This window comes from Gopherus flavomarginatus, chromosome 21 (assembly GCF_025201925.1).
Source record: "Gopherus flavomarginatus isolate rGopFla2 chromosome 21, rGopFla2.mat.asm, whole genome shotgun sequence".
Taxonomy (NCBI): Eukaryota; Metazoa; Chordata; order Testudines; family Testudinidae; genus Gopherus; species Gopherus flavomarginatus.
This window is the reverse complement of record NC_066637.1, coordinates 14,122,737-14,148,347: the sequence shown is the minus strand read 5'-3', so window position 1 is coordinate 14,148,347 and position 25,611 is coordinate 14,122,737. Positions and strand designations below refer to the sequence as shown.

The window sequence follows — 25,611 nt, the reverse complement described above, 5'->3', positions numbered from 1 at the left end:
TTCGCATTTTGCACAGGCGTGTGCAGTTACATTAGCTCCAACGTAAGTATTACACAAAGGTTAGAGAAACACCTGTCAGGGATGGTCTAGATCATACTGAATCCTGCCTTGAGTGCAGGGGCCTGGACTAGATGATCTCTCGAGGTCCCTTCCAGTCATATGATTCTATGATTATTTTCTTAAAGCAAGTAAAAGTACCTAGGCAAGGAACACATTGTCCAAGGACTTTGGATCTGAATTAAATCCCTTGCCTATAAAAGGAATGTAACATGCTGGGCAACTAATGCATTTTTCCTGCCCCTCAACCTCCATCTCAACTGCTTATTTGCTCTGCCAACTGGTAGGGGAGGTGGAAACGCACAGCACTATAGTTACAGAAATATGGTGGTGACGTTGTTTGGCCTCAACTGTACATCTGGCATTTGCCTGTCACTCGCCACCTCCTCCTCCTCCATTGCTGTGACAAGGGTGGAAAAGCCACTTGCCTGCTTCTCCCATCCCTTGCAGTGCAGCCGGAATTCGCAACATGGAAGAGTCGCAGGACCAAGTCTAAGCAACTGGTGATTGGAAAGAGAGCCCCGGACCGCGCATTTTTCTACTGCAAACATCTATTTCCTTACTGCTCAGAGGCCAATGTGAAAAACCCAAGAAAGATCTCGGAGATGCAATGGAAGGAGTAGGGCCTTGGGGCAATGATGAAAACCGGATGAATCCTGGATGTACTCAGAACAATGGTTCTCAAACTTTTATACGGGTGACCCCTTTCACATAGCAAGTCTCTGCGAGCACCGCCCCCTCAATAAATTAATAACACTTTTTAATATATTTAACACCACTATAAATGCTGGAGGCAAAGCAGGGTTTGGGGTGGAGACTGATAGCTCATGACCCCCCCCCATGTAATAACCTTGTGACCCCCTGAGGGCTCCCCACCCCCAGTTTGAGAACCCCTGACTTAGAAGTTTGTTTCACTTCTTCTGAGCGCTTGGCAATGATCCATTCATCTACCATCAAGCCCCCTTTCTGTTTCTAAAAATAAACCTACATTCCAACAACTGACCCAAAGCTCCCAGGTCAGTAAAAACAACAAACGTGAATCATCAAGGAAGATCAGCTACGGATGCTTCCTGCCTGCACATTACACCTCTCGCTGCCGTCGCACATGAGAATTGCTTATCCAGGAAGCCGCAGCCTCCCTTGTGTCCGGGATACTTTCTTGCTATGCCCAAGACTAGGAGTCATTTTATTACCCCTCGGCTTTAGGAAAAAGGGGAAACAAGGTGACTCAGAATTCTGGAGCCCCCAAGAAAGTGTCACAGTGACACAGCTAGGAACAGGATTTACCCCCAGTTTGCTGGCTGGCAAAGGGTTCATTGTCATGTAATCGCAACTCCTCTCGGAGAACTCCGGACAGCTGAGGCGTGGCTGTCGCCAGCACTCCAGAGAACAAACAGCAGGAATACATTTCAGAGGTTTACTGGACTGTAAGAAGAAGAGGGGAAAGGATGTTTTGTTAATCGTCACTGGGGGGCGGGGGGGGAGCACTTTTTGTATCCATGAAAGCTGGCTCCTGGCTCCAGGGGATGTGATGCTGAGAAGTTGCTTTAGGTGAAAAACTTAGCCAAAGATTTTAGCCTGCTGAAGTTATGGCTGGTCTCTCAGAACTGTGTTACATTTCTGTTTTAATTGTAACTGTATCTGTTTCCACTATCCTTACTCAGAATCACTAAATCCTCTGTCCTGGTTAACAAACCACAAGCAGATCTCAGTGCTGTAATATTAAGTCAAGTCTGAAGTCTCAGCTGAATCAAACAGGCTGATGTCTACGCAATCTCTTTGGAGACAGTGAACTTGGTAATTTCCATGTCCAGGGACAGGGGCTGGATACTGCAGGGGGACGCCTGCTGCTGAGGAGGCTTACGGATTGGGGTGCCCAGAAAGTTAAGGAAAGGTAAAAGCTGGCAGAGCTTCTGAGGAGATTGTTTGGGGGGTGGCTAACACACTGGAGTGACAGGGAGCTGATGCCCTGTTTAGCACCAGCAAGTCTCTCTGTCACTGAGACTGGCAGGTAATACAGTGACTTATGAGCCTCAGCTCACCGAGACAGCATCAGGGTCCCAACACCCAGTGGAAGGTGCCCCACGTGGAAAGCAAGTCTCAGCCGGCAGCAGACTCATGAAGGCCTGCCACAAAGGAAATGGAGCCACAGAGATAACGGTTAGAGGGGAAGGTAAACAGGAAAGTTATTTAGGTTGCAGCAGCTTAGTCCATCTCAGCAAACAAGCCGGTACAATTGCTCAGCCCCAGACAACCAATCCCCCCCCACCATTTAAATCCACACTGTGGTGGGAGAGCCAGCCAAGAAAGATGAAGTTAGACATTTCTTGCTTGTTCCTTTTAAAGCAGCCAAGAGAATAATACTCACAGTTCATAGGGTTTCATTGTGCCACAAGGACATTCCTGGGATGGACTTCATGGACTCTAACAGGCCTTTCATGTCTCTTGCGGGTATCAGGCCAATATCTTGCCTCTCTCTCTTTTTTCAATAGCACTCACTCAGTTCACGCTGGGGGAAACATCTTACCTGAGTCCTGATCCAACTCCCATTGGAGACGATGGGAATCTTTCCATGGACTTCAAGAGCAGCTTCACTGGGCCCTTTTGGGGGATATTTCATCATAGACAATCTCTTCCAGAGCCAGAGGGGCCAGGCCAGGTTCTTTTCCATTCTGAAAAGCCCCAGGGGTATTTTCATGGAGCGCCTGTCGAGCTTTGCCAGTTATGTGAGGAGATGGCAGGTTGTACTGGGGGTAGCTGCCTGGGTCACCATCCAATTAGAATCTCCCTGGCTTTGGTCCTGATCCCTGCCAGTTATCACATGGCTGTCCACTCCTCTAATGCAACCTCACGAGAACGCTCCAAAAACAAGCCTTCTTTGGCAGCCATGCTGGCACGATCTTGGCCACACTGGCCAGTGGGCAGCAGTGCTCCCGTTGGCAGCGCTAGGCACGGCAGCAGACGCTGCTGTCCATATGATCAGTATTTATTTGTGTCGTACTAAGAGACCGGATCAGGGCCCCAAACCGTGCTGCACAAACACAGAACCGAAAGATGCCCCAAAGTCAGTCTACTGCCAGCCAACAAAGGTTTTGGGAGGGAGGACTTTTTTTTATAATACGAACCACATCTAAGTAGTCTCACATAGACAGCTCCTCCCCAGCCACGATTGCACCAACTTAGGCCTTTCCCATTCATCATTGCATAACATCCCCTGGGGAATTAACACCAAAGAAGTCCTTTTGCTCTGTATTTCACCTCCCCCACCCCCTCCTACCCATGCTCTCAGCTGGAAAGGAGAAGAGCCCAGCCCAGCATGACCAGCCAGCGCTCCCCAGTAAAGGAACCTCTCTGCTCGGAGACTCTTGACAGGATGCTCAAGAAAATGTTTTAGGAAGCCCTCCTGGGGCTACTTTTTAAGGCGTAAAGCAGCTGGGGCTCCCAAAGAGAGCCCCCAACCTGCTCGTGAAGCCAGAGGACAAGTCAATGGTCCTGATCGTTTACCTACTGCTGCGCTGACCCTCTGTGGCATACCCCGAAGCCAGCTCGCTTACTCAAGGGACTTTGGATTAAAAGTGCAGACATGCAATAGTTTTATAAATATGTCTAGTGAAAGGACAGGGGGAGATGGGTGAATGCACAAGCCCTTTGTCGCTCCAGACAAGACCGTACCATTTAACTTCAGCCACCAGTGAAAATGAGGTCTCTCCACCTAATCCTTTGGAAGATATTTGTCTGCATCATAAAATGCCTGATGCAGTTTGACAGTATGGCTTAAGAAATCATGCTATACAAAGCTGCAGCATCTGCAGGTCTTTGCTCACATGAGCATAGCGAGCGGCAGGGAAGGCATCAGTCTGTACAGAGAATCAAGATGGCAAAGCTGCTACTTGAAGTCTAAGAGAAGCACTTTGCAAATGACGGCAAATGTAAGCAATCCTTTCCATTCCATCCCAATGCATGACATAACGAACCACCATGTCTAGGACAGGGACAGTATATTAGGACGTACTGTGCATATCTGAATGGAAAAACCTCACTGCTCTCATACAATAATTTTATATCAAGCCTCTTCAGTCAACAGGAAGCACGACGCGTGTGTCTTGAGTCCAAAGACCTTGTTCTTGCTTTTCAGATCTTCTATCACATAGTCCTGGGCTCTATCTGACCTGCGTCCTTTTGTGTGCCCTCTCTGCTCTGCCAGTGACGCCGGCCTCAATCCCTCTGCATTCTCTTCTCCCACTTCCACCCCCATGCCTTCTGCCATGCTGCTCTCTGTGCATGGAACTTCCCTCCTCCCCGATCCTTCCAAATCTACGTGCCAAGCCACCGCTTCTCATTCACAGCTCTTCCAAAAAAACCAACACTCAAAACCAAACCACTTCTGCTGTTCCCAGGAGAGGGTCGATGCACTTAGAAAAAATTACATTAACCTGGTGGTTAAAATGAATTGTAACATCTCGTGATATTTTAAAATTACAAATTTAATGCAAGCATCAAGAAGTGCACATGCCTTAATGGAGCAACCGCAGGCCTTTACTGCTATAATGCTCACCCTTGACCACCTGTGACCACTGGGTCTGCTTAGCCTACGCAATGCCAGCTTCCTGCATTGTTAACTCGTCCTCCCACAACCTCCATTTGTTCTTTCACCTATTGTCAATGTCTAAATGCCAGACTGTGAGCTCTTCTAGGCAGAGATCGGCGTGATTTGTTTGTATGCCACCTTGTGCAACCTGGCTGAGGTCCTCAGATGCAACCACAACAGAAAGGATGAATTGTCCTAAGGCTCCTTTTCATCCTACTTTGTTTTTCAAAGGAACATTGAGGACCCAACTCTGCAAACGCATACGCATGCTTCAAACCTGAGCTCCATTAACAACCAGTGCTGAGTACAGTGATGCTATTCCTGTGCTATGCAGGAGGACATGCTAGACGGACTTAGAATCTATGAAAAAGTTCCTCTCATGTATGACCATTTGCTGGATTGGGCCCGGAAAGCATGAGCTCTTCAGAGCACGGATCACCTCTTTCATTATTTCTCTAAAGCTCTTAGCACTAAAAATTGATTGAGGAGATGATGATGAGGCTACTGAGCGGACAGACTTAAGAGCAGAGGACTGTACAGTGCAACCACAGGGCATGCAGTGATGCGTTCCTCATGAGGAGCTGTGCTGTGATATGGGCAGATACCCTGCAGGACACAAGAAGAGGGACCCACTGATTTTTTTCACGTTGCTTCCAGAGTTGCTGAAAGGCCACCTGGCAGATTGGTCAGGTTCATAAAGGAGTGTCTCTTCAATCCGCACATCGGGGAGGTGGGGGGAGAGGGAGAGGTTAGCCCAGTGGCATTCCAGCTGGGGAGCGTTGAAAACTCACAAAGGGAGCCAGGAGACGAGAGAAGGGCTGTGACAATGGAACTAAGGGGGCGGAGAAGAAAGAGCAAGAAAAAGGGTAGAGAGAAGAGGAAAAAACTGAGGGCAAAAAGGGGGACGCAAAGTAGGAAATGTTGAGAAGACAAGGAGAGAAGGAAAAACAAACAGAGCAGGTGAGGGAGGGAGAAAGGGGGCAGGACAGCAGGGAATGGATGGGGAAGGGACTCTGTCACTCACACCGGAGGGAAATGAAGGTGGCATCGGGCCAGGGGAGTGGTTCCAATTGGTACCCAACGCCTCTGCTCTTTGTACAGCCAACAGGACTGAAAACATGGGGGATTCACGTGGGGGACGCAGAGGGGAGATAAGGATCATTTTACCCAGCGCAATCACTCCTGCTGCCTCATCTCTGCTGAGTGCATCAGAGTCCTGAGCACAGAAATCATCAATCATTCCTCACACACATGCAGTCATTGTCTTTACACTGGAGCGCTTGGTCCTACAGTGCATATTACCCACTGTGGAGAGAATTTTGAGCCCAGACCAAGCCGGCTTTCGGCGAGGCCAGAGCACGTGTGACCAAGTACTTGCCCCGACCACATTTGTTGAAAATGGCTTCCAGAGAAACTTGAAAACAGGCACTGTTTTCATCGATCTAACACCGGTGTACAATACGGTATGGCACACTGGCATGCTCGTGAAGGTATCACGGGTCCTGCTACCTGGGTCACAGGCATCGTTGAACTGTTCTTCTGTGATAGGCAGTTCGGAGACCATATGGGGGAGAAGATGAGTGCTTGGAGATGACAGAGCAATGGGTTACCCCAGGGCTCTGTGCTTTCTCCAACCCGGTTCAACCTTTACGTCAATGACCTGCCAACAACGGAGTCACGAAAGTTCATTTACACAGACAAAATCTGTCGCGGTACCCAGGCCCGGATGCTTCACAAGCTTGATGCCACCTTAAACCGGGACATGATAAAGTTAGCTGACTACTGTAAGACTTGGCGCCTCCAGCCAAGCGTCATAAAACCAGTCTCCAGTTTGTGCCATCTTCACCATGCTAGCGCAACTCAAGAACTGAATGTTTATCTGAATGGTCAGAAGGTGAAGCATGCAGAAGAACCGGTCTATCTAGGTGTGACCTTACACCGCACACTGAGTTACCATGGCCCCCTGAAGAAGACAGCAGCTAAAGTTAAGACACCTTAATCTTCTTAGCAAACTGGCAGGTTAGTCATGGGGTGCTTGTGCTCCAACTCTGCAGACGTCAGCTCTTGCTACTTTGTATTCGGTGGTGGAGCACTGCGCACCAGTATGGAGTTGATCATCACACACCAGACTGGTGGATATGCAAGGTGCATGCTGCCATCCGTATCATCTCCGGCACCGTGCATCCAACTCCACTCCCATGGCTCCCAGTTCTAAGCAATATCAGACGAGAGGTTGCCACTGGCAAGTGACTGGAGAAAGTCTGCACCAACTGAAGCTGCCGCTGCACAATGACCTTTCTAAACCACCAGCTGCACGTTTGCTGTTACGTCGCCCATTATGGTCTCATCTACCATGCCAGGATGTTAGGGCGGAAACACTCTGGTGAGAGGAATGGATCCATTACAATCCCCAACCAGTCCTTCGCTGCCCACCACACAATCTGCCTGCCTGGTTTTGACCTGCCTTGTGGAACAGGTTCCAGACCGGGCAAGGTCTCCATGCAGCCAGCCAGCATCGCTGGGGCATTCGTGACAGCCCTTTGGGCTGCTGTGGCCTGACACAGACGATGACACACATTGTCAAGGAACGCCTGCTGACTAGGGTCAGCGGTGGCCTAGAAGAACCGCATCACGCCACTGAAGATGCCATCGCTTGGCTGGACGACTGTGCAAAAGCTAAATAAAACAGCCTTTACATCTGGATGGGCATGCGCTAAAGAAAGCCCTGCGTGTAAATAACCCGGAGCTTTGGGGAAACGAATTCAGAGCTGGATTAGGCCCCTGGCTAATCATTACCTGGAGGACGTGATAAAGAAATGGCCTCTTGTGTAGCAAGCCTCTCACTACATTTAAAGGGGCAGGTGGGCCACTTTTAATAGGCTGGGTTCTCAAACACTCCATTGCAACCGTTAAGACATTCAAAGATAAAATGCATCTTTCCCTATTGACATTAGTCCTTTGAGCGGGACAAAGCTCAGGCTTTGCTGCACTCTTGATGCAGTATGAAACTCTTGTCCATTCTGGAGGTGAGCAGGAGAGAGCGTGGATCCAGAAACACTGCTTGGAATTTACTGGGGCTGCCCGACCCTGCCATTACTAGAGTCAACCTCAAGGAGTGCTATTTCCACAGGCTCTTTGTACTGCCCATGTGGAGTGGGTCCTTCCAACCTCCTATGGAGAGCAGGGGCCCTTTGGGGCATGGACTTTGTTCTGTTTGTACAGCACCTTGCACAACAGGGCCATGGCTAGGTCTCCTAGGAGCTACCGCAATACAAATACTAAATGGCAGCTGTGACCATATCACGCATGGATGGTGGGAGGTGTCTTAGGGCCTCTCGTCCCATTGCACACTCCAGGCATAGGCATGCAATCCAAGTATGCCCCTGGCAACATGAGCTGCTCCTTGCCCTCTCTGATTCACCCTTCTGATTTGTAAAACAGGGGATGATTAAACTTATCTCCCTTCTAAAAATACTCTACACAAATATCATCATTATTGCAAATCAAGGAAAGCCTTCCCTGGAAACAGCTTGGTCCAATCACCTTTCAAGCATTATTAGAGGAGGTTCCTTCTTATTTTAAGATTTTTTTTTTAAAAACAAACAGAAGTTGAGAAATCAAACCACCCTTTGATGGGGTCAATGGCAACACTGTCTTCTGTCAACAATATAGACCTTTGAGTTTGGCACGGTGCTTTAAACAAAATGAGAACCACACACAACTTTTTATTGATAACACATAGAAGACCTAAAAATTAAGTTTCCCAGGCAGATATACCCTCATCCTGCCCTCTGCATGCAATCTCACCATTATCAGTGCAAGAACCTTCTGCTCCGACCATATAGATTAGCCTCTCTGTAGCCTTATGCTTGCTAGGAAAAAGGTGCGTTTTTAACCTGTTAGCTAACGCATGTTCAAACCCCAGTACGGATACAACGTTGTACCTCTGGAAGGGTTGTCAGCAGCAGGATGGAACTTGGGATCTCTGGATCTTACAGCCTGAACTTCCACTAGCTGAGCTAAAAAAGCCAGGTCTGGCAGACAAGGTGATAGCAGGCTCATTGACCTCTATATGGGGCTTGGTCACAACATCCTGAGGTGTGAATTATGTAGACCAAGCAAAGTGTCATTTTAACAAATGTGGGCCGAGGGTGTACTTCAATCAGCTAACACATGTTAAAATGACAGCTCACTTTGTCTACATTCGTATTTTGACATGGGACAGTTAACCTACGTTTAAAATACACCTTTTTCCTCTCTACTGTGCTCGTGGCCTTTCATCTTTCCATTTCAATTAACTCTCTCCATATCACTTCAAATAACAGATTCAACCAATACCTTTCACCCTTGCCCATATACTTCAACCTGAAAAAACACCACCAACAAATAATAGCAACGAACGAGGAAAATTAACTGCATAATTGTGCTATTTAAACTCAGTGAAGTGTTTAGGGATATTGAGATACATAATTATTTTGTGTATCTCAGTAAACGTGACACTAGATGAAAAATTCATAGCAAAGGAAGACAATAATTTGTCTGTAATTCACAGTGACTAAATACTACAGTAATGGGAAAATTAGATTAGAAAGATCAAATAGATTGTGTGTGACATGCATAGGGAGGGAAAGAGATTAGACATCTATCTATAAATATAGAAAGAGAGAAAGAGAAAGAAATAAAAAAAGATAGATGGAGAATAAAAGTAAAACTATTTCCCCATGTTTATTCCCTCCCCCCCCAATGCCCCCACTGTTCCTCATAACTTCTTGTCAACTGCTGCAAATGGACCATTTTGATTACCGCTACAAAAAGTTTCTCTCTCTCCTGCTGGTAATAGCTCACCTTAACTGATCACTCTCGTTAGAGCGTGTATGGTAACACCCATTGTTTCATGTTCTCTGTGTGTGTGTGTGTATATCTATATCTATATCTATATCTATATCTTCCTTCTGTATTTTCCACGGCATGCATCCGATGAAGTGGGCTGTAACCCACGAAAGCTTATGCCCAAATAAATGTATTCGTCTCGAAGGTGCCATAAGTACTCCTGTTCTTTTTGTGGATACAAACTAACAGGGCTGCTACTCTGAAACCTGTCAACACATATAGTCTCTAAAGAACCTATTAAACTAAGGACAGGCAGTAGAGAATGATTCATTATTGAGACCTCTGCCTATGCGAAATAATGTAGGAACAAAAAGAGGCCAAAGCCCAGGAATCCCTTTGTGTTCTAGGCATCAGAACAAGATCTAAGAAATAACCATTGCAACTTGGTTTTAGAGGAGAAAGGTATGAACAATACAGGCAGGAAGGCAGAGATTGTGCAGCACGGACAGGCGGAGGGATGGCCTTGTGGTTAAGGCACTGGACTGGGACTCCAGTGATCTGCACTCAGTTCCCAGCTTTGCCACCTATTCTCTGTGAGATTCTGGGCAAGTCACTTAATCTCTGTGGGCCTCGGTTCCTCATCTGTAAAATGGGGATAACAATTTTTCCTTTATCCATCTTCTTACACTGTAATATTTTCGGGGCAGGGGCCTTCTCTTACCATGTTTGTACAGTGTCCAGTACAATGGGGTCTCAATCATCATGGTGCTACTGTAATTCAAATAGTTAATAGTAAGTAATAATTACCTTTATTACTCGTGATAATGGATTAATCAAAAGTAACCCAGCTCGCTTTCCCCAGCTCAGGCTGGGTAGGTAGGGCTGGCACAGGAAACACATTTTTGTACTCTAAGCTGAAGCCAAGGTGATATGAAAGGCAAAGAAACATGAAACTCCCTGAGTCACTTTTCACAGCAGATCTGCACCTTGACTTTTGTAAGGGGTGCCTTGGGCTTCCCTTTAGCTTGATCTTAGCTTCAAAATCTTCTCTAATTCTCTGGAATACTAAGGGTCAGTGAGCACTGAAGTCCATGGGAGTCTTTCCAATGGTCCTTGAGTCAAGCTCTGATTCTCTAATGCTGGGAACAGCATCTGCGCACGAGGCCACAGTGCTCAGACCTCAGCAACACGCTGTGAAAGAACATGGAGAGCAGCTTGTCACATTAACATTCACTTAATTTCTGCTGTATCTATGTCCCAGCCATGAAATTCGATATCGTCACAACTGACCCCTAACATTCATCAACCCCATGCACAGTTTACACACACAACAGTCACCCTGTCTCTATACTTTGATACAGACCAGGGGTGGGCAAACTTTTTGGCCTGAGGGCCACATCCGGTTTCCAAAATTGTATGGACGGCCGGTTAGGGGAAGCAGTGGCCCAGCTCCGCCCCCTATCCAACCCCCCCTTCTGGCCCTCTGATGGCCTCCCCCAGGACTCCTGCCCCATCCAACCCCCCCCGTTCCCTGTCCCCTGACTGCCCCCGGAACCCCTGCCCCTAATTGCCCCTCGCTGCCCCATCCAAACCCTTCTCTCATTCCTGACTGCTCCCCTGGGACTCCTGCCCCATCCAACCACCCGTCTCCCTGTCCCAACTGCTCCCAGAACCCCTACACCCCTGGCTGCCCCCAGTCCCCCTCTCATTCCTGACTGCCCCTCGGAATCCCTGCCCCCATTCAATCCCCGCTGTTCCTCGCTCTCTGACCGCCCCAAACTCCCCTGCCCTCAGTCCAATCCCCCCTGCTCCCTGCCCCCTTACCGTGCTGCCTGGAGCACCGGTGGCTGGAGGTGCTACAGCCGTACCACCCAGAGCACCAGGACAGGCAGCCGCGCCACTTGGCTGGAGCCAGCCACGGCACCATGCAGCACAGAGACCGGGTCAGGCTGGGCTCTGCAGCTGCGCTGCCCCAGGAGCTCACAGCCCCACTGCCCAGAGCACTGTGCCGGTGTTGGAGTGAGCTGAGGCTGTGGGGGAGGGGGAACAGCAGGGGAGAGGCCGGGGGTAGCCTCCTGGGGCAGGAGGGTCCCGTGGGCTGTAGTTTGCCCACCTCTGATATACACTCAGTCTTCAGGCTTAGTCTTCAACGGTGACTTCATAATGAAGTTGTACGTTGGCGCAGAACCTTTTCTTATGAAGGATCTGGAAGTGCTTTAGAATCATAGAAGATTAGGGTTGGAAGGGACCTCAGAAGGTCACCTAGTCCAACCCCCTGCTCAAAGCAGGACCAATCCCCAGACAGATTTTTATCCCAGTTCCCTAAATGGCCCCTTCAAGGATTGAACTCACAACCCTGGGTTTAGCAGGCCAATGCTCAAACCACTGAGCTATCCCTCCTGGAACAGAGTTCACTTTGGGGCTGAGTGTAGCAGTTGTTTCAGAGAACAGTTAAACACTGTGCAAAATGACTTACAGGTAGTCAGAGCGCCAGATCTCAGGGCAAATTTCCATAGGCGGATCGGAACGGCCCTAACTGGAATTTCACCAGGAATATGTTGCTAAAAATGCTCTAGGACCTCTACTGAACACAGTACTTTTACACCCCTTCGGAAGCATAGGCTGTACTTCTGGTGACCCTCGGGGCGGCTGTCCAGTACTCATCCAGGACTATATAGACTGAAATCTCTTTGGGACAATGTGTCACATAGATTGACATTATAGATTACAAACTGTTGATTGGTTCTGGGTCTATATGGAGCCTAGAGCAACAGGGCCCTGATCCACAATTAGGGCCCCAAGGTGCTACCATAATACAAATGATCATTATAATCAGGGACTTGCCTCCACTGTCCAATGCCATTGTGTTTTCACATATTAATGGAGACGCTAAATATATGTTGGCTCAGAGGGTCCTCAGGTTAACCATGACCCCAGTCACCATCTACACTGAGCAGTCACATGTCTATTATCATGTTATAACATGTCGTCACTTCCCAGTGTAAACTAATCCTTGGAGGGGAAAGTGCAATCTACCAAATCATCAACCCCTTTCCCATTGCCCCTTATGGTTGGTTATCCTTGGAGGTAACTTAAGCATTCACCAGGCCAGACTGCTTTGTTAGGGACAAGCCCACCTCCTGAAGTGGTCTGACTGAGGTCTGTGTAAACAGTGTGTCATACCACCGAATAGGCATTGCCAAATCCTAGCAAACAGGCAGCTGACTTTATAAATCTAACTAACACCTGCTCCTGATTCATTTTATCCCAAGAATATTGGCGCTTCCAACACCAAGTAAACGGAGAGTGCAGGAATGTAATCCTGAATACTCTACCATTATACTAAGTTTGCAGCAGCTCTCCAGTTAATCAGAATTCCCTTTAGAAGATCTGCGTTAGTGTAAATACAGGCAGGCAGCAATTCACTCACTAAACAGATTGCTGTATTGCAAAACAAAAGAGTCTCTGGGAAAAAAAATTCAAATCAAAGTCAGCGTTCGTTGAAAATATTGCAGTAGGGATTCAAATAGAATTTGTGTTACACATAAAACACTTGCAGTGACTGGATGAGCAAACCAGCTTAGACTTTTGTTGGGATTAATAAAAGTGTTGTCTCAGCATTTTGTGGGATTCCAGTTTTAATATTTAAATATTCATCAGGAGAAGTAACATCACAGTACATGAATTTTCTATCTCCAGATGAAAATTAACATCTGTCACTAACCACTTGGCCAACATCAAGCTGGTGTCAGTGAAGCAAAGTTATGCAAAAGTGAGGCTGTTAAAATTACTAAGCCTAGTAAAAATAAACACTCCAGGCGAAGCTATTCCAGATCTCAATGCTTCCCTCCGCTTTAAGCATCAGGTATTCCATATCCATCCTAACCTTCTGCACTGTACTTGCAGGTTTAAAATCAACAGCGAGGATAGAGTTCTATAATTTTTCCACTAACAATCATAAGTGTCAATTTACACGATCTGTACACTGCTGTAAGAGCACCTTGGCATTTATTGTGTACAGGGCCTAGAAGAATACATGTGACATATTTTGCTTTTACATAGAGATATTACAGAGATAGGGTAGCCTAGTGGATAGAGCACTGGACTGAGAGTCAGGAAAGCTGAGTTTTATTCCTGCCTCTGCTAATAACCTGGAATGGGTTCCCTAGGGAGGTGGTGAAATCTCCATCCTTAGAGGTTTTTAAGGCCTGCCTTGACAAAGCCCTGGCTGGGATGATTTAGTTGGGGATTAAGTCCTGCTTTGAGCAGGGGGTTGGACTAGATGACCTCCTGAGGTCCCTTCCAACCCTAATCGTCCATGATTCTATGACCTTCTGTGTGAACTTGGGCAAATCACTTCACTTTTTGTGCCTGTTTTTTCTCTCACTCTTTGCCTTGTCAATTCAGACTGGAAGCTTTTCCAGGCAGGGGCTCTCTATCACTATGTATTCTTACAGGGCTCAGTTCTTTTGTCATACAAATAATACATTTTCAACTACATTAAAGATACAGATTTATTTCTTATTCTTCATTGTGTGTACCAGCTTTTTAGAAGGTGGACAATAAAAAGCTCTGTCCCTGCTAACGCTCTCCCAGCAATCACACACACATGCATTTACTTTATGATGTTTCAGATTAAGTAAAAGCCAATTTGGTTGCCTCTGTTTAAGTCCCTGCCTGCATACAAGCGTGCCTGATTTCTCTGCTGGCACACAAGTGCACCACCTGCCCCAGACCAGCAGGGGGAGATGACACTTGCTTTTTAGCATGACACACCAAAATTCTGGATATTTAATTTTTTTTTAAAAGAAAAAAACATAGGCACTGCCACGACTGCCAGGATCAATGATTCACTCAGTGTAGTATCCTACCTCCTACAATGACGAACTTCAGCAGACAACCCCCCCATCAGCTGGTGCCTTTCTCAGCCTGCTCTACAAACACAAAGTGCAAACACCCTCTTCTCCACGCCTGGCTTTACCAAAAAGGAAAATGGCAAGATGACAACGTTCAACACAAACCCTCTTCCCAGGCTTTACAGCCCCTTGATTTCCTTCTCGGGACAGCTCAGCCCACACCCTGGATCTTCTCTCTTCTAAACAGCTCATCCTCCTGCTAAAGGGGTCCAGTTTTCGACCAGAAAGTTCCATTAAAAAGGAAACCCGATAGAGTCTGATCAGATCTACTGACTGGACACCCAAGGTCCAGCTACTGAGGGCAGAAGAGGGGCCGTGTCATCACATGCACCAGCTCCTACTCAGCTGGGGCCTCCTGCTACCTGCATCAGGCAGCTGCAGCTCCCAGCCCTAGCTCCACAGGCAAGTCCCTCCTGACCTGGCAGTCCTACCCACTGCCCTTACATTAAGGTGGGATCACAGTTACACCTGCCTAGAGAAGTGAGAAGGACTCTGCAATTCTCTCTCAGAAGGATCAAGACCTGGTAACAGAGTGGGATGTTTCAGGAAACAATTGCCAATATATAAACCCATACAGTGCAGCCAGTGGAGCAATACTATCCTACGGGGGTTACTGCCTCGTGACCCATCAGCTTACACGCTAAGTATAATGCTGAATTGCTTTGGTTGTTATTTTCTTAGCTAGCGTACATACAAGTACTCTGTTACTCAAACATCTAATCACTACCTCCTTTTGATTTGCAAATATCTAACATATAATAGTTACTTACCAAACGATTGTTTTCACTGACCTATTTACCTCCACAGTAACTATTTCAAAGCTGCTTTCTACCGAGTCTGCATGACTTGGGTTGCAATGGATTATTTTCATAAAAAGTTGATGCAGACTTTTGCTCATGGCAGGATTCCAGAGGCTATTTGTAAAATAAATGAGACCGTAAAATAATTAAAAACGAGGGGGGAGATTGCATGCAACCTGGAGTTGCTCAGAATGACGGTAGCAAGCTTACACTACAGCCCCATACTCTCCACCTCCAATACACCACTTATGCACGGAGAGGGGCTGGGGGGGGGGCTATATTAGAGCAACCTCTGGCTCTTGCATGCAGTACCTGTGTGAAGGAATTCTCCCCTAGCCAAGAGTTTTTTCTTCAGCCCTCTGCATACCACTGCAGGGGCACACAGTGGCCACAGGGAGGTGGGGAATGCTCTCAAGATTTAAAAAATACTTTAATATCTATACAGTTTTATAAACACTCCATACAAAGCATTAAACATCGAAAAAAATTCCACGTGCTTTTAAAAAACAAATAACTAGAAGTGGATGAACTATTCCTACTGTTTGGTTTTGTCAATGAAATTTGGACTTTATTTGGGAACTTTTTGAAATTGTTAATACTTGCTAAATTTGTCATGCTAATAATTTTTCAATGAAAACTTTATATGAAAAACGCCAGCTGACTTAGGGTGACCAGATGTCCCAATTTTATAGGAACAGCCCTGATATTTGGGACCTTTCCTTACACAGGCGCCTATCATCCCCTACCCCATCCCGATTTTTCATACTTGCTGTCTAGACACCCTAAGGTGATTGGTTGTTGCAGTGAGAGACTGTCATCTTTTTCTATGATTAGTAATTTTGTAACACCACTGTATGGTTGATCATTTGGTGCCACGTGGTATTTTCTCTTCCCTTCCAAACGACAGCACAATTCTTGCAATGTGATCTGTGTGAGCAGATCCAGCGTAGCAAACTCTTGCAATTTTCTCATGAGTCTTGCAATATTTGGAAAACATGAACCCTCAAGGTTCAAATGCCAAAAGACAAATAAAAAGTCGCCACATTTAAGATGGACTCACTTTTTCCTCTTTTTGAGAATCTGACTAATGATTTTTGAATGCTTATGGATGGCAATACTGCAGATCTATGCACCTGCAGATCACTGCATGTTTCTCTGCCTGAATTGGTTTCAAAACATTCCTAAAGTAGTTTTTCTTAAGCATATCTGGCAATTGCAGAATACATGATGGTGTGGTATAAAGGTTTTACTGGCATTCGTTCAGGATCAGCTGCATAACTTCATCCCAAGATTAATGTGCCATTCCTAAATTCATGTTGATAAAAATGTTTATTCCACTCCACACTAATATGTATTCATGTATTCTATGAACATATAAATTATATACATATATTTTTACACACACACACACACACACACACACACACACACACACACACACACACACACACACACACAATACTAGGGCTCTACCAAATTCACAGCCATGAAAAACATGAAACCTGGTCTCCCCCCATGAAATCTGTATAGTATAGGGTAAAAGCACACAAGACCAGATTTCATGGGGGACATCAGGGTTTCACAAATTGGGGGTCCTGACCCAAAAGGGAGTTGCAGGGAGGGTCACAAGGTTATTTGTGGGGGTGTCACAGCATTGCCACCCTTACTACTGCCTGCAGATCTGCCTCAGTCAGCAGCTGCCATTCTCCGACCGCTCAGCTCTGAAGGCATCACAGAAGTATAGTTTTATAGTTGTTTTAAGAATTCCTTGTTTTATTTGCATTGGGTGTTTGGCGTGAGAGAGAGATTGATAGCAAAAGAGATTGAGGTTTTCGAAATTGACCAACATGGGCCATAAATTTGGTAGGGAGCCCCAACAATCACACACAATAGAAACCAACAAGGTAACACAACAAGCAAACCTCAATCTCTTTTGCTATCAATCTTTCTCTCACGCCAAACACCCAATGCAAATAAAACAAGGAATTCTTAAAACAACTATAAAACTATACTTCTGTGATGCCTTCAGAGCTGAGCGGTCGGAGAATGGCAGCTGCTGACTGAGGCAGCTCTGCAGGCAGCAGTAAGCGTGGCAATACCGTACCAGGCCATCCTTACTTCTGCGCTGCTGCTGGCGGCGGCGCTTTCTTCACAGCTGGGCTCCCGGCAGCCACCGCTCTCCAGCTGCCCAGCTCTGAAGGCAGCACTGCTGCCAGCAGCAACAGTAAGGGTAGCAGTACCACAACTTCCCCTACAATAACCCTGTGACCCCCCTCCAAACTCCTTTTTGGGTCAGAACCCCTACAACACCATTACACTTCAGATTTAAATAGCTGAAATCATGAAATTTACAATTTTTAAAATCCCATGACTGCGAAATTGACCAACATGGGCCATAAATTTGGTAGGGAGCCCCAACAATCATACACAATAGAAACCAACAAGGTAACACAACAAGCAAACCTCAATCTCTTTTGCTATCAATCTCTCTCTCATGCCAAACACCCAATGCAAATAAAACAAGGAATTCTTAAAACAACTATAAAACCCAGACAAGCAGCACAAACCAGGGGGAGGTGCATTCCACAGGGCTGCTATCATGACAGATCAGCAAATGGACAGGGAGGGGAAGGTTAGTGAAAAGAGAGAAATGCTAACATGGCATGAAAAAAAAAAATCTGCAGTGAGGCATGCGGTGAAGCACATTTCCTGGCCCCTATCGATCCCTGGGTTGTGTTCTGTTTACGGTTTTCACCTCCCTAGAGTTTTCAAGACGGATGTGCAGGACTGCAGAGAACTTTTAAAGAAGGGAGAGCAGCTCATCTGAGAGAGTTTAGGTTTTTTTCTAGCTGGATGAATGCTCTGTCGGCTGCACTGGGATGGAACAAGAGGTGCAGTCAAGGCTACGTATCCATGTATTTTCTGGGGATACTGAATCCAGGAGAGCATTCCAGATTCTCAGCGAGATCTGGGAAGAGGTGGATTGAGACTAAAATGCGGCTTCAAAACTTCATCATTCATCCACCTGAACATCCAGCAGCCCTCTTCCCCCATCCTCCCCTCTAGACACACTTCATCCCAACCCGATGCCTTTAAGCTTCCTCTCCCATCTCCTCCCTAAATGAAATGCTTTGCCGTTCCACTCCCTAAGGCACTTCCTACCACCGGAGTTCTTCCCAGATAAACTCAGTTCCAAGACTTGACTTCAGTGGGTGTTGAACCAGGCCCTGAACGACACCGGGGTTTCGAGAGACTGCATTTCACACAGCTGTATCACTCCATTTAAAAACAGATTTTAAAAATAGTTGGTACTCGCCACGGATTGGAATAAGACGACCCTGAGAGAAGCTGAATAGCTACAGGCCAGATACTCGGCTGGTATTAACTGGCGTAGCTCCACTGAAATCAATACAGCTATGCTGGATTTATACCAGCTGAGAATCTGTCCCTATTTCTCTTTTCTTTTTGCCAATTTTATCTTCCATTTGACAGTCATTGATTCCCCAGCCATTATTGCTAGCGAGGAGCTGAAAGTCATTAATGTGCTTTTAAAATAACAGCTGCAATTTACATAGCATTTTTCTCCAGCTCAAGCATCATTGTGCACCAAGACTATCAATGCACCTCTGGAGAGCTCTAGGAAATTGCATTTGAGTTAACTGCAGCTATACGGGGGTGAGGAAGAATGATGGATAGACGAGGCACATCCTGCTAACTAGTAACTCCAGAGAGATTTTATTGATCTCCCAAGACCTGCATTTATTACAGCGTTACCAGCTTCTGCCATCACAAGTCTCATTATATTTGTTTTTTTCTTAAGGTGCTAGAGCCTGGGGGCATCTGATTAGAGGAGAAACCTGGCTTTCAGTTAAAAATAAAAAGAAATTTCCAGCTCTTATCATTCTGGAGTGAAGCCTGAAAATGGGAACCCTAAAGGTTCAGAAACCAGAAGGCACTAGAAAAGAACCCAAAATTCATTTTTCTTCAATTCTCCTGATTTTAAAGCCAGTCTCACGATAGTTGGAGGCACCCGACTCAGGATTTTTCAGCGCTTGGGATCTGCAACACTGTTATTGCTTTGTACTTTTAAATTTCACCAGCATCAACCAAGTGCTGGTGTAAAACAAAAAGCCAGCCCCTTGTAGGCACTTTCCCAAACAAGGGTGGTTGTTACTCACACTGCCGTCACCACAGGCACAGCAACAGTCTCTGCTCTGGCTCCAGTGAAGCCACCAACAGCCTCTGAGGCTCCCTGCTTGATCAAAGCCCCAGCAAGCTCATCCACTTCTAGCTGGCCTAGCCATCACTAGAGGGGGATACAGTGCCACTCCGAGCAAGCAGGGGCTTCATTTATATTTAGGCCAGCAACTTTGCCAGCATTTGAGATAGGAGTTCCTTCCCTGACCGGGGAATTGGAACCATCAGGATGGTCTGTCGGCTCTGCGTACAAAATGGTGCTTCCTGATTTCATTTACAGTTCATTAACAGATGGGACGTTTTTTATTATCTTGTGCTGTAAAAAACCCACTCTTCATATTCCACTGATGTCCCAGTGAGCATCTATCAGTAACCTAGCTTCACTTTTCTTTTCCTGTCTTGCTACATTTGTTCTACAGCAGCGGTTCTGGGTCAGGACCCATTTGTAAATACTCATGGCCTCTTGCAACCCCATAAATAGGCCAGGGAGTGATAGGTCCTGCCTAGGGTGACCAGACAGCACGTGTGAAAAATCGGGATGGGGGTGAGGGGTAATAGGAGCCTATATAAGAAAAAGACCCAAAAATTGAGACTGTCCCTATAAAATCGGAACATCTGGTCGCCCTAGTCCTGCCCCTTGGGGGGGAGTAGGAGGCCCAGAGTGCGAGATGGGTCCTGCCCTGGGATGGCGGTAGGAGACTCTGGAGGGGGATCATTCCAGAGCCCACCCCACACTCCCCCTGCAGTGGTGGCTCCTGCGGCTCTGGTCCCATGGGGCTGGTTGGGCTCAGTTTCCCGCTCCGGGCTGTCTAAGCTCTGGGGTTGCAGTGCTGCTCAGGTCTGACCTTGCCCCCACAATGGGAGCCAGCTGGGCCAAATTTCAGTGAGTGGGGGTGTGACCAGGCACATGGAGTCACAGCATTACTCACTCAAATTTGGCCTGGCTGGCCCCCCATCACCATGACAGAGCGGCGGCTGGGCCAAACCTGAGCAGCATTGAGACCCCAGAAGTAGAGCCATGCATGGATACCCAATTTAGATCCACAGAGATAAAGCGGATATTCATGGAGCTGCAGGGTGAGTGAGACTAACAGGGCCATGGGCAGCGACCGGGCCAGGAACCACAGTGGTAAAAATCAGCAGCATGTCGGGCCTTGGCGCTGAAGGAGCCAGCGCCCAGCCCAGAATCTCCTCCGGCGTGGCTGTACTGCCCCTCGTCCTGTCCACTGGAGCGGGCACCAGGCTCACCAGCAGTGTGGTGAGCTGCTTACAGACATAAATTGTGTATCCGCGCAGGGCTCCACCCGGCGGTCACAATGCCCGGAGCAGGCAGCTGAGCCCAGCCAGCCCCGCAGGGATGGGGCTACCACATGACCCCTTGAAATATTCTGGCCACCTGATTTTTGGTCGTGACCCACAGGTTGAAAAACCTCGTTCTACACAGAGTGCTAACAAGGATCATGATGCACTGCTGATGCATGGGACTGCATCCATCTGCTCAGAACAGGCTGGTGAAAAACTACACAGCAGTAATGGCAGAGCCTTGATGGCAGTGGGTAGTTTTCTGTCCCATAGACATCTTTGTAATCTGTCTTTTGCAAACAATAAGCATCTCCATCTCAAGTACGCAATTTATGCCGATGCATGCCAGCATCCTAAGGGCTATGTGCTATACCTGCTTCAGGATCAGAGGCGGTTTCTTGAGGCAGAATAAATAGTTGATCCTGTCCATACGTCACTAGCCCCTATGTGCTTATTGTTTCTCTGAGTTTAGAGTCCGAGGCAAAATGAAAGGTGGATACAATGGTTACTATTATAATGCTGACTGTCACCACAGGCAAGTAATAAACATTACTGCACTACTACAAAGGACAACCATACCATGAACCCATGTTATAATAGCAAATAGGTAACCTTCCTCCTCTTCGCCTCCCACAAGATATGACAAAATTAGTAACATCAATAAAGTTAATTGCTTGCAAGTTGCAGCTCACAGGATCTGAATACCCCTGATCCTGGAAATAGGGTGACCAGATAGCAAATGTGAAAAATCGGGACGGGGGTGGGGGGTAATAGGAGCCTATATAAGAAGAAGACCCCAAAATCAGGACTGTACCTATAAAATCAGGAGAACTGGTCACCCTACCTGGCTGACTCTTCATGGAACCCCCTTGACTGCTCTGGCACACTGAGGGTAAGGGTCCAGCCATGAAGATATGATTGCAGGATCTATGTTCTCCTAATGGTAAATTGCTGGAATTTAGTTTTGCTCATTATGAACTCAAGTTTATTAAAGCTTCTACTCCCTCCAGGGTGCGATCTACAGGGTGGGGCAGAGGCCTGGGAGATAACAGTTGTGGGTTCTATTCTGAGCTGATCCATTGAGGACCTTGGAGAAGTTACCACCTGCCTTTGAAAAATTCACCCTCCTGAGGACCATAGCTAGGCTGACCTAGTCCCTGGTGTAGATGTGGCTAGGTTGAAATTCCTCCTTTGACACAACTACTGTCACTCAGAGAGGTGGATTATCTACCTTGATGCAAACACCCATCTGTCAATGCAGAAAACATCTACATTATGGCCCGTAGCACCGACGTGCCCTCAGTTTCCTCTCAATACGGAGAACTCATCCCAGCCTCACAAGGGTATTGTGAAGTTTAATTCATGCTTGAAAGTGAGTCCCAGACAAAAGACACTATGCAAGAGCCCAAAAAAATATTCAAAGCCAAATGGGAGGTAACTGTGCTATATTAGGAATTATTTGAACATCTTTCTGAGTCTGAAAGTTGGGATTCATCCATCCCTGGTGTGACTCTTCTATTGCTCTTTTCCTACAGGCCTGATACGGTGGTGTTAGCAGATGTTGCCTGACAGCTGCTGCTTGCTCAGATTTTTTTTCCTAAACAACCAACAGCAGCCACAGATTGTAGTTTTTCATACTTTGGGCCCATAAATTCTTTTTATGCCAGTTGCATTCAGATTACACCTGCCTGCAATTTATCCCCTACGTTTTGTAGCTGGATAGAAAGCATCTTAATCCTATGTGCACTTGCGGCAATATCATTCAGCTTTGCTTTCTCATTTCGTATCCCAAGCTGCACCTCTGGCACTCAGAGGGAGTTGGTTTGCTTCCCTGGCTGTGATAAGGCCCAGCCGCTATGCACTTGACCTTGAAATCTCCAAGACAAGACAGGGGATGTCTGCACTTTGGGCTGGGAAGTGATTCTTAGCTCGAGGAGACACACCCATAGTCGCTTGCTAAAAATACTGAGTTACCAAGGTGGTGCAAGTGGTGGGAGGAGATAGCTGCCCAAATACAAACCTAGCGCCTTGGATGGGTACGAACTCGGGAGGCTTGCCCTGCCTGCCATTTGCACTGCTGTGGTTACATTTTATTTTCTGGGCACTAGCTCGATTAGACCTTGGAATCACTCCCCCTTGACCCTGGAATCACACCCCCATGCCAAGTGTTGACTGACCCTTACTCACCTCAAGAGTTTTTCATTCTTCCTCTTCAATGTCTTTGTTGTTTTTCCCCTGCTTCCCTGCCCGTACGACACTCAGTCCCTCTGCTTTGGGGACATGTTTGCCAGAGACCCAACTCAAACTAAGGGGAGCAACTTGCATTTTTCCTGAGCCGGTTCTCACACCACGAATTAGAGCACCTAAAACGTCCTAGGAGATCCTCTTTCTGGTCCTTCTGCTGCTTTAGACTGCCACTTTTTGTCAGTCATTTAAATCACCACCACTCTTCTTAAGGGACCAAGCAGCATTACAATACAGTAAATCCTTGGTACGGACACGATCCCCATACTGCATGCCTAGAACTCACAAGCTCTGTTGTTTCAACCAATAATCTTTTCTTACAACCATCTTACAAGGTGGTTTAATTTTAAAGGGTAATTTCAGAGCCAAGTATTTACTTTCCCATGGGCAGTAGGGTCAAATCCAGAAACTATACAGATTTTTTTTTCAACTGGTGCTTCCTACCATCACAGCCTATGCAAGATCAGAAATAACACTGAATGTAACAGTGTAATATGCAACATGTAACAGTGCAGCTGAATGCACTGAAAATCCAAATGCAAAATCTTTTATTTCAACCTTACCTAACGGCTTAGCGCAGCAACAGAAGAGAATTTAGGCCAAGTCTGCACTCAAAAGTTAAGTCGACCAGCTATGTCACTCAAGGGTGTGAGAAACCCACACTTTGAGTGACACGATTACATTGATCTAACACCAGTGTAGGCAGCACTAGGCCCATGGAAGAATTCTTTTGTCAACTAGCTACCACCTCTCGGGGAGGTGGATTAATTATAGTGACAGGAGACTGGAGTGAGTGGCTACACTGAATCAGCTACAATGCTGCAGCCTCACAAGTGTTTCAAGTGTACACTACCTCGAGGCCTAATTCTCATGCTGCGTAAACTGGCGTGGTAGTTTATCAGTGTTTTCATTTGGAGACATAGGCTCAGTCTCTCGGATACTCAGACAAGGCATGCAAGTCACCAGGAGACAAAGGTAAAGCCATGAGCAAGTTCATTGCTACCTTCAAGAGGAAACTTGAAGGGATTTGTAATATAATTTCCCAGATTTAACTATCTCACGAGCATTGTGAGCTGGAAACCAGTAGCCATTGTGGCTAGCTTGATTCCATTATTACCTCACACAGGAGTCAACAAGCAGCTCTGCAAAGAGACAACACTGATCATCTTCTGGACAAGAGTAGGAACGACAACAAAATGTCCTCAACTGTATTTGTATGCAGGTTGGTCATGGCCATTCCTGGTCATTCTGCCGTTGGCAACACATTGTCCAGCTTACAGAGTGACAGTGCTCACAGACATTATTGTAATTTAAAAAAAAAAATCACCCAAATCTACAGTGGTTAGAGACACAAACAAAGGTACAACGTCCTGAACAGCCTGTCAGGAGGAGGAATCGTAGCCAGCTCTATTAAGAAAACCTCTGTTCTGCTAGGATGGGTCACCAGCCACCCAAGTTTCTCTCTCACACACACACAAAATAAGAAAGCAGAATGATTTATTTCAACCCAGGGAAACAGAAAGCTAAGCCTGTGGGATTCAGCTAAGCTGGACTCAGCCCCTCCCCTGCCAGTTCTCCACCCCCCCTCACTCTGCCCCTGTCAGTACACCAAGCCCTGGCTGAAACTCAAGGCATCAGTGCATAATCTGTTAAGTCTCTGCAGCTTTCCTGACATTCATGGCTACGCCCACCATCTGATGCTGGAACAAGGCATTGGGGGTGGGATGCAGACATGTACACACACGGATAAATGATACTGGGACACCATCCATTTCAAGGAGAAAGCTCTCTGCTGGAGTGGCTGCAGAAGGCTCAGTGAATGCTCACCGTACAGCAGGGAAATTCAGGCCAGTCTATTGGGCTAAGTCTGGAAGCAAGGGACAGAATTTTGGTGGGAGTGAAATCATTACACCTGGGTCCTTATAAACTACTGCCCCTTCATCTTAAATTAAAAGGCCCTTAAGAAGCAGCCCTGTTCCTTCTGACCCCAGCAGATAAAGGCAGGAGGCTCGGGGGTGATTATAAACCCTGTAATCAGAACGAAAAGGGCAACTTTTTGTTCCTCTTTGGCAAACATCGTGGCCGAATCTCAGGATGTGACAGAGGGCGGGAGGGAAAAAGAAGGGTGGAGAGACACATAGAGATGTTCAGAGACAGAGAGTGTAAAGCACAGATCCTGTGACAGAGCCACACACAGACAAGAAGACACAGAAGACCTGGGCACAAAGACAACAGGAAGGTTTAACTCTTACCCTGTAGGGCTTCTTTGGCTCGCGCTAGCTCTTGCTCTTTCTGTGCCAGTTGGAGTTTGAGCTCAGTGGCGGAGAGAACCTCCGTCGACTTGCTGCCATGTGTCTCTTCCAGATCTTTTGTTAGCATTTCCTTCATTTGTCGGAGCAGGTGAACCTCCTCCTGAAGCTGGGTCACTTCTTCTCGTAACAGCACTGGAGGAAGAGAGAACACAATTCAAGGAAGTGACTAGCTGCTCTCTTCAGCTCTGGCAGGTTTTCAGTGGCTCGGGCAGTTAGACAACAGAAACCCTGTTGGTAAAAAGAACCCAGCGCTGGCATTGCGCATGCAACTCTCAAGCCCCTGCAATTCCACTGAGTAGGAACCTGTTCATCCCGCTTAGATACATGGTGCCAGAGGCACAGGTACAGTGCCATGGCAGTGAAGT

General features: G+C 46.8%; 1 protein-coding gene across 6 annotated transcripts in view; it reads right to left on the bottom strand.

The window, feature by feature from the left end:
• The window catches only part of KAZN (kazrin, periplakin interacting protein), a 729,684-nt gene that overhangs the window by 124,781 nt on the left and 579,292 nt on the right, over positions 1–25,611 (bottom strand). For all 6 annotated transcript variants that reach the window (XM_050931542.1, XM_050931545.1, XM_050931543.1 and 3 more), the window contains one exon: positions 25,187–25,378. In XM_050931542.1, the coding sequence (XP_050787499.1) occupies positions 25,187–25,378 (192 nt within the window). The remainder of the gene's footprint in view (positions 1–25,186; positions 25,379–25,611) is intronic.